This window comes from Leopardus geoffroyi, chromosome B2 (assembly GCF_018350155.1).
Source record: "Leopardus geoffroyi isolate Oge1 chromosome B2, O.geoffroyi_Oge1_pat1.0, whole genome shotgun sequence".
In the NCBI taxonomy this organism is placed as follows: domain Eukaryota; kingdom Metazoa; phylum Chordata; class Mammalia; order Carnivora; family Felidae; genus Leopardus; species Leopardus geoffroyi.
The window spans coordinates 97,227,242-97,245,291 of NC_059332.1; the positions used below are offsets into that span (position 1 = coordinate 97,227,242).

General features: G+C 44.7%; 1 protein-coding gene across 3 annotated transcripts in view; it reads right to left on the reverse strand.

Moving 5' to 3' along the window:
- Positions 1–18,050, reverse strand: part of SCML4 (Scm polycomb group protein like 4) — a 124,248-nt gene that overhangs the window by 42,867 nt on the left and 63,331 nt on the right. For all 3 annotated transcript variants that reach the window (XM_045499195.1, XM_045499196.1, XM_045499197.1), the window contains 2 exons: positions 6,274–6,403; positions 3,913–4,113 (listed from right to left, as the gene is read on the reverse strand). In XM_045499195.1, coding sequence (XP_045355151.1) covers positions 3,913–4,113; positions 6,274–6,403 — 331 coding nt within the window. The remainder of the gene's footprint in view (positions 1–3,912; positions 4,114–6,273; positions 6,404–18,050) is intronic.

An 18,050-nucleotide genomic window follows, 5' to 3' on the forward strand; every position in this document is an offset into this window, starting at 1 on the left:
TATTATTTGGAATTCTTCTGAAAGAAAGAACTGTCCATTGTCCTCCATTTACTCCTTCATTCCTTCATTTATTTAATCATTTATTAATATAAGTATATATTATTTGGAATTCTTCTGAAAGAAAGAACCGTCCATTGTCCTCCACTTACTCCTTCATTCCTTCATTTATTTAATCATTTATTAATATAAGTATAGACTTAATATATTTATTTTGTACTATGGGTTATCCAGTATTATGTTATTTATTTTGTTGCTCAAATTTTGTCTTTGGGACTTTTAGTGTCCTGTGCCCCTATGACATGCCCTCATTTTTTTTTTTTTTTTTTTTAGCAACTCTTTGGTTACTGATACTTTAATATGCCTCAGTTTCATCTTGCATTTTCCCTGCCCCTGCCCTAATTTCAGCCATTTCTCCAACATCCTTGGTTCCTTGTTATTGAAGAGTGATATTTTGAAACTAAGATTTGGGCACTGGATATGCTCATTGATAGACAGGTCTAGACCTAGATAGATAGATCCAAATAAACCTGAGTTCATGCTGAGGTCTCTAGCTCTAATCCAGCATCACAGAGTTTAGGGTTCTTTCTACCTTTCTCGGGGAGGACTCTTTAAAAAGAAGAATAATCTCTCCATAATGATTCTAGATCACATTCAATTTCTACAGGGTTACCAGAATTTAGAAGAAACATGTTTCTTCCAGCATACCCCTCTCTATAATTGTCCTCACAGCCCTCTCTTGCCCCATGAAGCTTGCATACCAGCTCCGGGGTGAGGAACACAGAAGGAGACCCTAGGAGGACATACTGCTCCCACCCATGTCTCCGCCATTCATTGTTAACACCAAGAGGTTTTTTACATTTTATCTCCCAAAGACTGGCACATAACAGGGGCTGGGCAGGGACAAAACCAGAGGTAGTTTTGATTTCAGAACTAACATGAAACAAAACATTTTAATTAGAAGCCAAAAGAATCCATTTTTTGTGTGTATAAGCTCTTTATAGTTTGACAAGAACATTCGTATCAATCATTGTATCCTATGAGGACAGTAGACAAGAGGTTACTATCCCAAGTTACAGATAAGGAGACTGAGAAGAGGGTGAAGAGCAGTTTTTCCAACTCACGTGGCCTCTAGGTGGCCCTTGCCTGTCATGTTAATACTCCAAGTGACTCTGCTTGGGAGAGCTGGCAAAGCACTACCAACAGGCCCACGAAGGGGTTCACCCCGGCAACTCAGACACTCTGGAAATTCCCTCTTTTAGTGTGAGTGTCACTGTTTGCCTCCAATATTTCATAAGAATAAGTGTGATGGAAACTGAACCCATAGCAGGAGAGTCTGGGTCATCAGGCCTAATCCAAAAATCAAGGTGCATACATTCCCAGAGGTGCCTGGAAGGACCACCTCCTCGAAGCAGCCGTGGCATTTATGAGACCATGAGGCCTACCCCTCTGGGATAGCATGGCTCGGGCAGGGCATGCAATACTGCTCTCTTAGCCCTTGAGCTGGCCCAAGGCCCGCCCATGGCAGTCTGGTTCCTTCAGCCCAATGTGCCAGCACCAATGTCACCATTTTCTGTGTTGTGCCATGGGAATGTTTAGAAAGCAGTGCCCTAAGGGTGAGGTGGAAAGTGGGAGAGTCTATTTATCCTTGGGCCCCTCTCACAGCTTGCTGAACTTCCATATTTGCCCTCAGTAACATGAAGGACCCCCTTGCTGCTCTGGCACCTCAAGGAGGAAGCATGAAGAGTCCCCTGGTGCTACTGCATTCTCCAAGACACCAAGACTGAGTGCTCAGCTCTGGACTTCCTGGGAATCCCTCAGCCAAGGGAAAGTTGGCAGGGCTCTTCCCGGGCTTGTTTTGTGCCAGGCACTGCAGAACCTGCTCCCCAGTGCCAAGGCCCCTGAGGCCACAGAAGGGCTAAGCAGGAGAGCAGGGAAAATGGGCTCAGTTGTCCCAGCTTAGGGGGAGGGGGCATGAAAAACTCAGTGGGATGGAATTCGCTGAAGAGGGTGGGCACACAGTACGGGAAGAATTTTCTCTTAGCACTGTGTCTGTGTCTTGAGTCCTGGTATTCAGCAAGGAAAAGGACAAGGCTCTAAACCTCAGAGGGAGCCCAAGTTTGAGAACCTGGCTCTCAGAAAAATACCACAGTGGCCAGTGGGATCTCAGAAGGCTGACAAGAAGACTCTCCTCCTACCCTCTCTTGATGCGGTACTTCTTCCTCTTGTCTCTGCTTGCCTCTGCCAAAGTTTCTTAAAAGTCACTCTGGGTCAGCCACATGCACTGGACTTTGCCAAGTTCTATTTTAGTCAGTTACCAGCAAGTCAGACCCCCCTTCCTGCCCAGAGGGAGCTCCGGAAGGTGGGCAGAACCAATCACAGCTGGGGAAACTGGTTAGACAACCTCCTCACCTCCAAGCCCTGGGGATCTCAAGTTAAGTAAAATGTCCCTGCTTGGGTTCTTCTTGACACAGCGATATTAGATGCCCCTCTCCCCTGACCTACTCTTGGCCAGCAGGGTCATCTGCACCACCCCGTTGCTGGAGAGTCTTTACCTATTCCCTGGTGATACAGAGGACAGGGCCTTGATGCTGGGCCAAAGAAGACACCATGCTGTGCCCTTGGAGTCAAGACATTTGCAAAGGGGTGGTGCTCTGAGGCTTAAGGGCAGGTGGTAATAATGATTGTTTAGAGACTTGGGTAAGGCAGAAAGAGCCTCTACAGCCAAACATATGAAGAGGGCAGCACTCCCAACTCTGCCTCTCACCTTAGGTGACAACTGCCACTCCCTCTGGAAGCTGTTGGGGCAGGGATGAACCTGGAGGATGGTGGTAACAATGGGAGAAGGGATTGACCCTGAAGGGCTTTTACAAAAAACAACTCACCCCATAAGAGGGGCTTGAGACCGTGAGCTTCCCCACTGCCCTGCATGGTGATATGTACCATGAAGAAGGAATGAGGCAGAGCAAGGAAGAATAGATAGTGACATGGGCTGATATTTGAGACCAAGTGTTCAGAAAAGGTCTCCTGGATAAGGCAGTATTTGAGTAGAACCCTGAAGGAAGTCCAGGAGCAAGTCAAGCATGGACAGCTGGGGGAAGAACATTCCAGAAAGAAGAGCAGGTGCAAAGACCCTGAGGCAGGAGCATGGTTGGAGGATAACAGGGGGAACAGCAAGGAGGCCAGCAAGGCTGCAGCAGAGTGAGGACGCAAGAGAAGCGACTGGGAGATCAAAGAGGTAGCCAGGACCAGTTCACATAGGGCTTCTGGGTCGTCATAAGGACATGGGCTTTTCCTTGGAGTGACATGAGAGCCATTGAGGGTGCAAAGCAGAGGAGGGGCACGCTATGGCTTCGATTTTTTTTTTTTCAACGTTTATTTATTTTTGGGACAGAGAGAGAGCATGAACGGGGGAGGGGCAGAGAGAGAGGGAGACACAGAATCGGAAACAGGCTCCAGGCTCTGAGCCATCAGCCCAGAGCCTGACGCGGGGCTCGAACTCACGGACCGTGAGATCGTGACCTGGCTGAAGTCGGACGCTTAACCGACTGCGCCACCCAGGCGCCCCTGGCTTCGATTTTTAAAGAACAAGAGTAGCTGCTGTAAGTGGTGAACCATGGCTGGCTTCTGGATATATTTTGAAGTTAGAGCAATAGGATTTACCGATGAGCTGGAAGCGGGGGCGTGGGTGAGAGAAGAGTTAAAGGTGAGGATTCTTACTGAAGTCTGGAAGCATCTTCTCCTCAAGCCCAGAGAGAGGCCGTCAGCACACAAGCTAACCTAAGGCCCCTGGAGCCCAGTGGATGGAAGACAGACCCTGGCCACAGCCACTGTCCCCCAAGCCTGAATATGACCTCTTCCATCTTCAGAGAGACACCCACGTCCCTTCTCATAAAACGTGCCCCCGGGCCTTACCTGATACCATCTCACCACCATAGCCTTGTTTGACCAGGGAGAAGACAAGCTTCTGCTGGTGGGCACAGTCAATGCACGCTTGCACGGCCTGCTGCAAGACTGCCGACGGCCTCTCGGGCCCGAAGTGCTCAGGGAGCTGCTGCACCTTCCTCCTCTCCAGGTATGGCCCTGCGTTGGCTTGCTTGTTGATGTAGAGGCAGACTGTGGAAACAGAGCCATGAAGCCCTCAGCATCAGGGGGATCAGGCCAGGCGGCTGCTCCTGTGTGCATGGAGGATGCCTCAGCCATGCCACCTTGGCCCTCACCTTGGGAAAGGCTGAGAAGAACAAAAGTGGGACTGATTCTTCCCAATGTAAGAAGGAAAAGGGGGAAAAGAGCCAATCACTCCCAACTGCCAGAGGCTTGCTCTCAAGAGAACCTCTTGGTTGGGAACAGATAGACAGGTTGGTCCCCTGTGATGTACTCGAATCTGAATCACAGACAATAATGGAGACCCATGTGGACCATGTGTATAAATGTGTTTCCATACTGAAAATGCACACACCAAAATCTTCCCTTCTCCTCCAAAGGAGCTGTTAAGCTTACATGTAATGTTTGCCAATTTTGTTGTTGTTGTTGTTAACCTTCGGTGAATCAGAAAATTAAGACGCGGCTGCTTATCCAAAGACTATATATTCAGTGAAGTTTTAAGGAGAGTGCTATTTATAATCTCAGAGCTTTTAAATACTCAGCTGCCCGTTGAGGGAAGCCCAACCAATGGTCCCCACACTTTTAAAGTAATATACCTCATCAGTAAACAAATTTGGATCACATGCCCCAAAAAGTGTTTTTTTTTTTTATAGGTTATATACATTCTTGGCTATTTTAATATACCGCATGCATTTTAAAACATAACCAAGAAATAGAAAATTTTTAAGTAAATATTAATAGTAGGTGTCATAGTTTCTTCTCCATGTTAACAACTCCTTGGCTGTCTCCACCCTCATCCCAGGGTATGAGGAACTTACTTTGGGGGCTATTAGTGCAAAGCAGCGTTGAAAAGGGACATTAAGGGGACAACAATAGGATTTGGAAAGGATGAAACAGTAATAACAAAGGTGAAGAAAGTTTTTGTTAAGCATCTACTCTATTCCAGGCACTTTGTGCACTTTATCTTGTTTGATTCTCAAGATGGGCCTGAGAGTGGGGAATGATTACTTCTTTACTAATGAAGGAACCAAAGCTTAAAAGGTTGGATCGCTGTTCTAAAGTCTAAAGTGTAACCAGTGGTACAACAGGGACTCAAGACTTTCTGATGTCAAGGCCTGTGCTCTTTCTGCTCCGCCAGGCTGCCTTCCCTTGAACTCATCCCAGATGATTAAGGATATCTAGGAACTTCATGCCAGGCACTGTGCTAAATGGGCCCTATGGAGAAAATGGTGAACTAGATTCACACAGTCCCTGGCTTCCCAGAGCTTTGGGCCCAGCTGGGGAGGCAGAGCTACTCAGAGCTCCACAGGAAGCCATGTGGGACCACGGCTTCGAGAGAGACACTAGGGAAGTGCTAGGAGGGCCCATCCTGGGGACCCTGGCAGGAGTCAGCGAAGGTTTTCTGGAGCAAGATATGCCTGAACTGAGATACAAGGGAGGAGTAGGGTGACCAGCGGGAAGGTCATTCCAGATAGAAGGAAGGCAATATGCTGAAATCCTATGGGGTAGGGGTGGGGGGGGCACTTCTAGGGACTGAAAGGAGAGCCATGTACCACAGGGTTCCATCGGCCAAATTAAGTTTGATTTTCACCTAAAAGTAATGGGAGGGAATTGAATGGATTTAAGTGGGACAGGAGTAGGGATGGCTTGTGATGAGGACAGTTTATGCGTGTGTGAGAGAGAGAGACGCCATCCTGCTGCTGGTACTTTCATGATGGAACTCTTTGTTGATGGACACCCCATGAGAAAGACTGGACTGAGCTCTACTCTGACTGGATTGGAGCCACCAGGTGGGGTTAAGAGAAGTTAGGGTCCTTAGGGGATCTGGAAGCACGAACACAGAGATGGAAACTCTTCAAGGTGGGCAGGGTCACTCTCGGTGGAAAGTAAACCTGGCTCTGAAAATAAAACACCAGGCCACCACACCACTCTTTCTAGTCCCACCCCAAGGCAACCACCTGAACCTGAGATGCATTGAAAACCAAGTTTCAAGTAATCCTACCTGTGAGACACTTAAACTAATATTCTCAGAGAAATCTGGTTGTCCTGCCTGCCAGCTAACACACTAAATCCTTCATTAGAGCTATCCCAGTGGCAGCTCTCCAGTTCACAAAGTAACGGCTAGATGGCTGGCTGACCATCACAGCCTTAGAGGTCATTCGGCTGACATACCTGTGAGAGCCTGTGGGGCGGCCAAGCTGGGTATGGTGGCTGCATCCTGAGGGATGGAGCTGAGGTCGGGCTCCGGTGTGCTCCGCGGAGGCGAGAGGGCTAAAGGAGTCATAAGAACCCGAGACTTGAGCTGCAAGACAGAGCCCACTTAGTCAAGGAAAATCTGGAAATGCTCCCTACACTTGCCCCAAATTATTCGTGGATGTCAATTAGCCACTGCTACTCTATCATGTTTCCATGCCTTTTTATTGTGCAGCTAAGGAACTTCAGATTCAAGTTCATGTTCAAGATTCATGTTTGGGGTCACACTCAGAGGTCAGCTCTGCACCCCACCCTTATACTGGAGTCACCCAGGAAATGATTGTGTCAGGCAGTGAGTGTGGGAACACAAGAGGTAGGAACCGTTGAAGCGTGTAAGCTCTCTGAGTGCAGGGCGCAGGGTAGAGAATTCCCAGCCTGCAAATACCTAGAATTATGTGGTCAGGGCTTTCCCAACAGCCACCCCGAGACTGACCCTGAATCCCTCCTCAGTCTCTGCTGAGCTTTCTGCTCTCAAAGATCACTGGATCCTGCTGGAAAAGAGAGCAGAAGACATTCCTCCAAGGGGCTTACATACTGCTCAGTGTTTATTTCCTGCAGTGGAGACTGTCAAGGGCGGCCCGAGTGTGGATATGACTGTATTGTCGGGTAGTGAGAAGCCGCCGCCTTGAAGGTCTCATTTGAAATCACAAATGAGGAATTGAAATTTACTGTTATGAAATCAGATGGAGATGACTGGTTGGTTGATTATGTCAATGCCAACAAGTCACTCTCTATACCAAGATTTGACAGAAAATCTTCTAATCCTCATTCTCCACCAAAAAAATAATGAATAATTCAGTCACTTCACCTCTTCACCACTGACCTGTGTCTGTTCTCTACTACAGACCAATTAAATCAATCTCTGGGGTGAGACCAAGGCATCAGGAGTTGTAACATGTACTCAGATGATTCCAATACATAGTTAAGGTTGGGGGCCACTGCTCCACTGCCTTTCAACTTTAAGGTTCAGTCCCCTGGAGGGTCCTATTAAAATGTGGATGGATTCTGATTCAGGAAGTCTGGGGTGGGGCCTAACTAAGGTTCTGCATTTCCCAGGCAGTGCTGATGCTGCTGGTCTGTGGACCACACTTTGAGTAGCAAGGGTGTGTATTTTGTTGTAAATATATAGGCCGACCCCACCCATATCCTAACTTGCTTCCTGGATTTTTAGGATAGAATAATAATGACAGTCTTGAAAAAACAGTTTCCTACTGCTAATTATGCACTCATTCTACATTTATTCATGTATTCACTCAACAAATATGTATTGAGTGTCTATTGCAAGCCAGACATTCTTCTAGTTACTAGGGATACAACAGGGAACAAATCAGACAAACGTCTTTGCCCTCATGGAACTGACATTCTGTTGGGGGTAAATAGACAACAAATGGAATAAAGTACATGATATAGTATATTAAAAGGTGATAATAGCTGGAGGTAAAAATAAAGAGAAAAAGGGAATAGAGTGTAATTGAGTTATACTTTAGATTAAAATCTTATTTATTTTTTTAAATGTTTATTTTTGAGAGAGAGAGCGCGCGCAGGTAGGGGAGGGGCAGAGAGAGGGACAGAAAGAATCCCAGGCAGGTTTTGTGCTGTGCTGACAGCGTGGGATCTTATCCCACAACCATGGGATCGTGACCTGGGCTGAAATCGAGAGTTGGATGCCCAACCAACTGAGGAAATCAGACACCCCTAGACTGAAGTTTTAAAATAGGGTGGTTAAGGCACTTCTTGGGTGACATTGCACAAAGATTCCAGGGAGATGAGGGAGCAAGTCATACCAGTGTCCATAGGAAGAATATTCCAGTGAGTGAGAATATCAAGTGCAAAGGTCCCGAAACAAAAGCATGCCTGGAGGGTTTGTGCAACATAGGGAAGCAATAGTGAGACTGGAAAGGTGAAACCACAGGGCTTTGCAGGACACTGTAAGTTCTTTGACTTACTCTGAGCTCCTTTTTATTTTATTATTTTATTTTATTTTATTATTGTGCTTTATTGTATTTTATTGTATTTCATTTTATTGTATTTTATTGTATTTTTTGAGACACAGAGAAAGCATGTATGCACGTGAGCTGGGGAGGGGCAGAGGCAGAGAGGGAATCCCAAGCAGGCTCTGTGCTCAGTGCATAGCCCAACATGGGCTCAGTCTCACAACTGCAAGATCATGACCTGAGCCAAAATCGAGAGTCGGACACTTAATAGGCTGAGCCATCCAGGTGCCGCTACCCTGAGCTCTTTAAAGCAGAGAAACTACAGGATCTAAACTAACATTTTAACAATTTGACTATTGTTTTGAGGAGAGATAAAAGGGACAAAAGCAGGAGGCCACTAATCCAGAGTAGATGAGAGATGACGGTAGATTGGATTAGGTTAATAGCAGTGGAGGAGATGAGAAGTAGACAGACTCTGCATAGATTTTCAAGGTAGAACCAGCAGGACTTACTGACACACTGACTGTGGTGTGTGTGAGAGAGAAAGAAGTCAAAGATGACTCCAAGGTTTGAGCTAGGAAGGCTGTAGATAGAATAACAGGTTTGCGGGATGGGGGGACAGACTAGGGAAGACCAGAGGCTGGTTTTGGACATGTCAAGTTTATGATGCATACATGCCAGTAGAGATGTTAAGTAGGCAGGTGCATGTACTAGAGTATGGAATTCTGGGGGAAAGTCTAAAGGGAGATTTAATTTGAGAATCACCAATACAGAGTTGACATTTAAGGCCATGATAATGAGTGAGATCATCAGAGAATAACATGGAAGGAGTGTATAGATGGAGAAGAGAAAAATCTAAGCACTGAGCCTTGCAAAACTGCAATATGAAAAGTATTGGAAAGATGAGGAGGAACCAGCAAGACAAACCAGGAAAGGGGTGCCTGGGTGGTTCAGTTGGTTAAGCAGCCAACTTCAGCTCAGGTCACGATAATCTCATGGTCTGTGAGTTCAAGCCCTGCATCAGGCTCTGTGCTGATAGCTCAGAGCCTAGAGCCTGCTTCAGATTCTGTGTCTTTCTCTCTCTCTCTGCCCCTCCTCTGCTCATGTTCTCTTTCTCTCTGTCTCTCAAAAAATGAACATAAACGTTAAAAATTTTTTAATTTTTTAAATGTTTTATTTATTTTGAGAGAGAGAAAGAGAGAATGAGTGGGTGAGGGGCAGAGAGAGAGGGAGACACAGAATCTAAAGAAGCCTCCGGGCTCTGAGCTGTCAGCACAGAGCCTGACACGGGGTTTGAACTCACGAACCACGAGATCATGACCTGAGCTGAAGTCAGACGTTTAACCAGCTGAGCTACCCAGGCACCCCCCAAAAAATTAAAAAACAAACAAACAAACAAACAGGAAAGACATCCAGTGGGGCAGAAAGACAACTGGGAGAGTATGGCCTTGTGGGAGCCAAATGTAAAAAGTGTTTCACAAAGGAGAGGGTGATCAGTCATGTCAAAAGCTCTGATCCGACAAGACTAGAAGTGGCCCTTAGATGTGCAACTTCTCAGCAAGAGAGGTGGTTGTACAGTGGGTGGGATGAGAACTGATTAGAATTAGCTCAAGAAATAATGGGAAGAGAAGCATTGGGATCAGGAGGTAAAGTCAACTCTTTCAAGGAGGCCTGTCTGAAAGGGGAGCCGAAAATTAGCAGTAGCAAGAAAGAAAAGTCAGATCAAATGGTTCACATCCATTAGGATAGCTACTATCAAAAACAAATAAAAATAAAAGATTAAAAATAGTGGCAAGGATGTGTAGAAATCAGAACACTTGGTGGTAATGTAAAATGGAGCAGTATAGTAGTTCCTCAAGAAATTTAAAATAGAATTACCCAGCAATTCAATTTATGGGTCTATATCCAAAAGAATTGAAAGCCAGGAGGTATTTGATACTCATGCTCATAGCAGCGCTATTCACAACAGTCCACGAGGAAGCAACTATAAATGTCCATTGACAGATGAATGGGTAAACAACAGGTCATACATCCACACAAGGGGATATTATTCAGCCTTGAAAGGGAAGAAAATTTTGGCACATGCTACAATATGCATGAGACTTGAGGAAATTTGCTAAGTGAAATAAGCCAGTCACAAAAGACAAATATTGCATGTTTCCACTTATATAAGATGCCTAGAATAGTCAAATGCATTGAAACAGAAAATAGAATAGTGCTTTCGAGGGGCTGGAGGGAGGAGGGAATGGGGAGTTGTTGTTTAACAGGTACAGTGTTTTGGTTTTGCAAGGTGAAGTTCTGGAAATTGAATGCACAACAATGTGAATACACTGAACACTAAAACTGTACATTTAGAAATGGTTGTGATGAGGGGCGCCTGGGTGGCTCAGTCGGTTGAGTGTCCGACTTCGGCTCAGGTCATGATCTCACGATTCGTGGGTTTGAGCCCCACATCGGGCTCTGAGCTGTCAGAGTCTGGAGCCTGCTTGGGATTCTGTCTCCCCCTCTCTCTGCCCCTCCCCCGCTTGCACTCTGTCTCTGTCTCTCTCTCTCTCTCTTAAAAATAAATAAACACTAAAAATTTAAAAAAAAGAAATGGTTATGAGGGTAAATTTTATGCTATGTGTTTTTTACCACAATTAAAACGTTTTTAAAAATCTTTTAAGGTTTTTGGTATTTGAGATGGGAGAAACCTGTATTCATACTGATGAAAATAATCCAGTCGAGAGGGAAGAAAGGATGATACGAGGGCGTGCGTGCAGAGCTACTAGCTTCAGGACTCTGAGTAGGTGAGAGGGGATGAGATTTAGTGAATGGAGGCGGGTGCGTGGGAGGGGGATGGCAAGGCCTGAGAGAGAAACACGGACCTTTCATCTATTTTATTGCAAGGCAGAATATAACGGCCTCGATCTGGGGTGGGTGGATGTGGAGGTGGGAGCTTACAAAAGGTCTCTTCTGATGGCTACCAGTTTCTCAGTGAGGCTGGAAGCTTGAGTGTGAGGAGAGAGGAGAGCGTGTTAATGAACTAGGAGGGTAGGAGAAGTGGGGGCACAGGGTGTGGCTGCTGAGCAACGTGGAAGGCACAGTGGGACTTACAACAGAGACTTCACCTTATTCTGCATTTAGCATTTGAAAAATTAAAGGGCCCATCACGTAGCAATACACTGCTAAATACTATAAAAACAATCTGAAAGAAACCTTAGTGGTGGGAGGGAGCAGACCAGAAACCTGCTGTGACTGACTTCAGCATGGTTCCCTCACCTACTAAGTGGGACAGGGTTACAGTTACGCTGCCTGTTCTCCCAGATTATGCACGAAGTGTCCCTTTGACAGTCTTTCGAGAAATGATATACTGCCCTGCATGCCTTGTGATGGGGAGGCTGGTGGTGGCAGTGCCCAAGGACTGTGGATAGCAGACTCTGGAAGGGCCTGGTTAAATCCTCCTTTACAGGCTGAAAGCCCTCCAACCAACATACAGATAATGATGTTGGTGGGGAAAAGGCAAGATTTGGCAGGTTGTCGTTTTTGTCGCCTATGGTCTTTAAGTAAATCGCACAAAGATCCTCATGATCCTTCCCTAGAAAGATGATGATAGTGTCGATGGTGACGATGGTGAGGATGGTGAGGACAGGGAGGACGGAGAGGATGGGGAGGATGGTGATGGTGGTGAAGAAAGTGATGGCAGCTAAGATTTGGGTTGCCAGACACTGTTTACTGTTCATTTAAGCATCATGACCTAATGTTTGCTTGCTATGTTAATATTTATTATAAAAGGATCTGTTCATTGAACCCACCTCCAATGAAGTAATACAATTATAGCTGGTTGTTACCTCTGTCTGTCATTTCTGCCCAGATAAAGCAATTCAAGACATTAGAAAAAGTCAGCTGGTTGCAGGGCCAACTTTCTGAATTCATCCAACCTCTAAAACAACGGTGGGACTTTTGAATAAAGAAGAAAAACTCATGCAACTGTGGGTGGTATACAACTTTAAAAAAATTCTTCTTGATAAAAGAATAAATCATCAGTAGGAATACCTTTGAGTTAGCATTCTGAAATTTCTATCTCATTGTCTAACATAAAGGAAAAAAAAAACATTCCTAAATGGGAGTCACATATGATTTTAGAGGGCTCCTAAGACAGAAATGAGCTCAGTGACTAGGAATGTCCTTTGGTGTGATGTGGGGCCCATTCTGTCAGTGCCTCTCCCATGTGGAATGGGGAGCTACCTGTTGCCCAATGTATCCAAGCTTTCCTCTGGAAGGGCATTTGTCTTTGCCATTGCTAGTTGTTGCTGTTGTTGTTTTGTTGTGTTTTGCTATGTTTGGGTTTTTTTTTTAATGTTTATTTATTTATTTAGAGACAGAGACAGTGAGAAAGCATGAGCAGGGGAGGGGCAGAGAGAGAGAGAGGGAGAGAATCCCAAAGAAGCTCTACACTGTCAGCGCAGAGCCCGACCTGGGGCTCAATCTCACCAACTGTGAGATCATCACCTGAACTGAAATCAAGAGTCAGAGGCTTAACTGACTGAGCCACCCAGGCACCACTGCTGTGTTTTGTTTTTTAGGTGGACAAAACAAAACACCATGCTCCTATTTTGGTTTCTAATACCATTCTTCAATAAAAGGAACAAAGGCTCCTTGGAGAAATGGCTGATTCTAGGTCAAGGGCAGGAAATACACAAGATTAGCCTGTGGCATCTTGTCCCAGAAAATAAAGTAACACACACACACACACACACACACACACACACACACACACAATGATGAGGGCAGGTCATAGGAACATGTGAGTCAATCAAAAGAGCTTGTAATGTCCAAATCTAGAACAATATGAGCAATAAATAAAGAATGGGTAATGGATTATAATTCAAAGTATACAGTAAATATCCATGACTCCATACTGACATAAATGAATAATTGACTAGAGAGACACATGGAGGAGACAAACCTCCTATGCATCAATATTCCAAATGGTTTGTGGAGTGTAACTTCTCACTCCTTAAGTGTGGGCTGCACATAGTGACTTCCTTCCAAAGAGGACAGTATGGAAATGAGGAAAAGTAATTTTACAGTGGAGAAACCTGTCAAACACCACCTCAGGCAGGTGATCAAGTCACCATCCACAGTGATAAGCCATGTTGATAGTACGCACCCTCCACATGGCACGATGGGAATAGCACCTTACCTCTGGAATCTTCTTCCCAGAGACCCATGACCCCAGTCTAATCATTAGGAAAACATCAGACAAACCCAAGTTACAGAACACTTTACAAAACACTTGACCAATACTCCTAAAAACTGCCAATGTCATCAAAAACAAGGAAAGTCTGAGAAACTTTTACAGCCCAGAGGAACCTAAGGAGACATGACAACAAGATGTTAATGTGATATCCTGGATAGGTCCTGGGACAGAAGAGAGGAAAACTAATGAATCTGAATAAAATATGGACATTATTTAATAATGATGTATTATTATTGGTTTACTACTTGTGACAAATGTATCACAGTAATATAAAATGCTAACAACAGAGGAAACTAGGTGTGGGGTACATGAGAATCTCTGTTTTATCATTGCAACTCTCCTGTAAATCTAAAGGTATTCCAAAAATATGGTTTATTTGTAAAGTATTAAAAGCAGGATCTGGCAGAATAAACTGGGTAAAATGGAGAGGAAGAAGGGAGGAGAAGCCTCTTTCTTGGATGCATAAGACTGGAGGAAGATTAGGTGCCCAGGATGCTGTGCTCTGACATATTGGAGCTAATCCTTGACCTTCAAAGCCAACAACCCTGTACGGAGGCTGGCAAAGTTGGCACCTTTACCTGAAATTCAAAACCTCAATCAAACGGGTGTGGTGACTCCTCATCCAGGGCATGGTTTCCAGTGGCTGCCAGAGGGGCTGTGCTTTCCTGGGGTAGAGTATCGTGGTGGGTGAAGCAGAAGAGTAAGGAGTTGGTCCCTGCCAGCTGGCGATTCCACCAAAGAGGGCTGGGGAATATGGAATATGGGGGCAGCTCATCTTTCTTTTCCATTTACAGATCCAAAATAAGGGCCTGAAGAGCTTCTTGCTCCAGCTGTCTTTCAGGGAAGACCTTCTCTAAGACATTTACTAGAGAATCACTGGAAAGAGTTGGGGGAGGGGAGGGTTTGTTTGCAAACTGAGATGTGTGGCCAGGGGACGCTAACGGAGGAAGGGTCGTTTGATGCAAAAATTGCAGTATTTTTCTAGAACTATGCAAACGTGGCAGAAACAAAAGTACCAAATAAGCAACATTTCATAGATTGACAGCAAGAAGTTGGTAATCCGAGGACAGAGAGTGTGGTTAGGGGACTGCCTGCACATCAGCAGAGATGAACCAACAAAGCAAAATTTAAAAACAAGTTCAGGGTGGCCGTGGGCACCTACATTGGAATCTGTGCTCGAAGTCCAGCTCAGCCACACACCAACCCTGTCTTAAGTCTTGTCAGTTAGGATTTTGGAGCCTGTCCTTCCTCACTTGTGTGAGGATATCAATACCTCCTCACAGGGACGTGACAAGATTTAGACGTAAACATTTAGCATAGGGCTAATGCAAAGTAGAACTTCATAAAGGTTTGTTATTATTATTGCTGATGGTATGGAGAGAGGGCATGACAAGAAGGAGAGCGCCCACATTTCTTCACCCACAGAGTGGACACTGAGAACAGGCATGATTTCAGTCATCAACTACACATTGCTGATGCCCTGCAGGAGAACAGCCAGAGCACAGGGCTCAGAGTTAGGTCTGGGATTTGAATCTTGGGTCTGCCACCAGTTCACATGGGACTCTGAGCAACTCATTCAGTGCTTCCCGGCTTCATCTTCCAAAGCCATTAGATTGGGTAGATTGTTGGTTTCTAAGTTCTCTTCTAATCCATAATGCGTATATAGCCTACATTAGACTACTTCTGAAAACATCATAGAATTTGAGACAAAAACCAGTGTCAGTGCCATATTTTGAATGTTGAATAGAAGAAATGCGGCATCCTAAATTTCTTTGTAATTCTATTTCTGAAAATATAGAAAACTGGGTTATTTGGAGCGCCTGGGTGGCTCAGTCGGATGGGCATCTGATGCTGGCTCGGATCATGATCTCACGGTTGGTGGGTTTGAGTCCCACGTCGGGCTCTGTGCTGACAGCTCGGAGCCTGGAGCCTGCTTCAGATTCTGTGTCTCCCTCTTTCTCTGCTCCTCCCCTGTTCGTACTCTCTCTCTTTCAAAAATAAATATTTAAAAAATATGTTTAAAAAAAATAAAACTAGGTTATTTGGATCAACTGAAAACAACCACAAGTAATGGATAAAATGTAAGGTTAATGAAAGTACAGAGGGGCTGATAATATATAAAGAATTATCAGGCCAATATATAAGTGAAATCTAGGCCTCAGGAATTGCTATGGAGCTCAGGGCTCACCCAAAGGGCTACAACCTCAAGATAAACATGAGCCAGATGTAAATTTGCCCCACCTTACCCCCACCCCCACCTGACAATGAGGGAAGTGTGCAGAATCTCTGAAAAGATACTGCCACAAGCCGAATAGTAATTCAATAGAAAACAGAGTGTTAACTTTCAATGAGTAGAAAAAAATTTAAATACCTAAAAAAAAAATCCAAAAGAAGGCAGGAAAGATGAGTAAAAGGAGCACAGAATGAATGAGATAAATAGAACACACAAAATAAAATATACATTTAAACCCAAACTTATCAGTAATTTCTTTAAACATAAATGGACTAAATGCCTAGTTAAAAGGCAAAGATTATTATACTGGATGTTAGGGGTTGAAATGTGTCCCCCAAAATGATGTTGAAGCCCTAACTCCCAGGACCTGTGAATGTGACCTTATTTGGAAATGGGGTCTTTGCTGATGATCAGTTAAAATGAAGTCATTAAGGTAGGCCCTAATCCAATATGATTGTATCCTTATAAAAGGGGAAATTTGGACAGAAACAGTCAAGTACAGAGGGAAGACAATGTGAAGATGCAGGAAGAAGGCCTTTATGAGCCAAGGTGTAGACTGGTCTTGGATTTCTACCCTCCAGAACTGTGAGACACTAAATTTCTATTGTTTAAGCCACACAGTTTGTTGTACTTTGTTACAGTGGCCCTAGGAAACCAATATACCATATTTAAAAAAAAAAAAATCATGTTCCCCCTCCCTTCCTTCCCCTCTACAGCCCTACTTGAGAATAACTTTGTTCATGTCCCTGCCGTAGCTTTTCTTGGGGGCACATTCCTCCTTTAGACTCACCCTCTTTCTCCGCATAAAACTCCCCCAGGGTTCTGAAGAGATGCTGTGGGAGTAGAGTTAGGGAAAACTCAATACCTCACTGTGCTTAACCTCAGACTTTAGTCTAAAAACTTGCTTGTTAGAAATGCAAATCAGTTCCAACAACAAGAAGGTTGTAGCCAATGACCTAATCCCATTCCTAGGAGTCAGCCTGTTTCTGGGTCTACCCATACATTCTTCTCCCTGCACTTGAAGGAGAGATTGAACACCTAAGAGATGGAGCGGCCAGTATCCCTTGGTCTGGAGGCCTGCTTTGGCAACATGCCCTTCAGTTAAATCTGAGATCCTAGCTAAACTATCTTTGAGCTTCTCTAAGAAAATAAAAGTACCCCAATACAATAAACTGCCTACACCACAATGAAGAAAGAAAGGGATGCTTGAAGGTGGGAGGGAAATGGGCTGGCTCTCTTGGGCCTTTCAGAAGTACAAACATGGTGGAGATAGGGTGAGGATGCTGGAGCTTTCTCCCACCATCTCTGTGCTGGGTTCAGATTCTTCTCTGGACCCAGGAAGCCACTGAAACTGGTGAAGAGCAGAGGTGAGTGGCATGGGTGGCTGCTGCTTTGCTGAGGGCAGGGAAGAATGGTTTAATTTCCTCCCGACCGAGGGAAGCTGAGAGAGGAGATGATGAACCTGGTACTCCATGGGTACCAGGAGAGAGAACAAAGAAAAGGGAAAACAAACAAACAAACACTTGATAAAGGGAAATTCAGAAGAATGCATCTATCTGTGAGAATTATTTAATGGGATGCTGTCTCTACACCCTCTGACCCTAACAATCTTTGATAGAGACCACACATTTCAAGGAATGCTTGCTGTGGTTGGGTTTCTTACAGAAACTGGTGAGGAGGCCAAGTTCTCTGCATCAGCAGGAGTGGGGTCGGCCCTGCAGATGAGAGAGGAAACATGGCACGTCCAGTGACAGGCATCATGTGCATAGAGGAGCTCAGAGCAGTGGGAGGCTGGAGCCGGCTTGTACACAAAGGATGACTTATATTTTCAGGAATATTGCAAGTTGTTAAACATGGTGATTATTAAACATTAAAGTATATATACTTCCAGAGAATTAATTTAAAATACATTCAAAACAAGGTAATAGATACTCAAAACTCATCACTGTCTAACTATTTTATTATCAATACTGACACCATGTCCTTAGATGTCATCTTGGCACCTTGAACCTGGCCATGTTGGGAACATCTCCACCTTGGAAATTGGCAAATGCTATGAATTAGGGCTGACTTTACTACTTTGTTGACTTACAGACTTGAGAGAGTGATGGAGAAAACGGTAAAAACACAAACTAAACTTAAAAGTGTGCCTTCTTTGTAGCTGTGACACCGTGAATAGCACAAAAAACTGAACTATTTTTTTTGACAAACTATCATCCGTCCACGATAAATTCGTGAAGAAGTTTATCCCATTCTCAACAAAAGAGCAGAATTCCAATATACAACT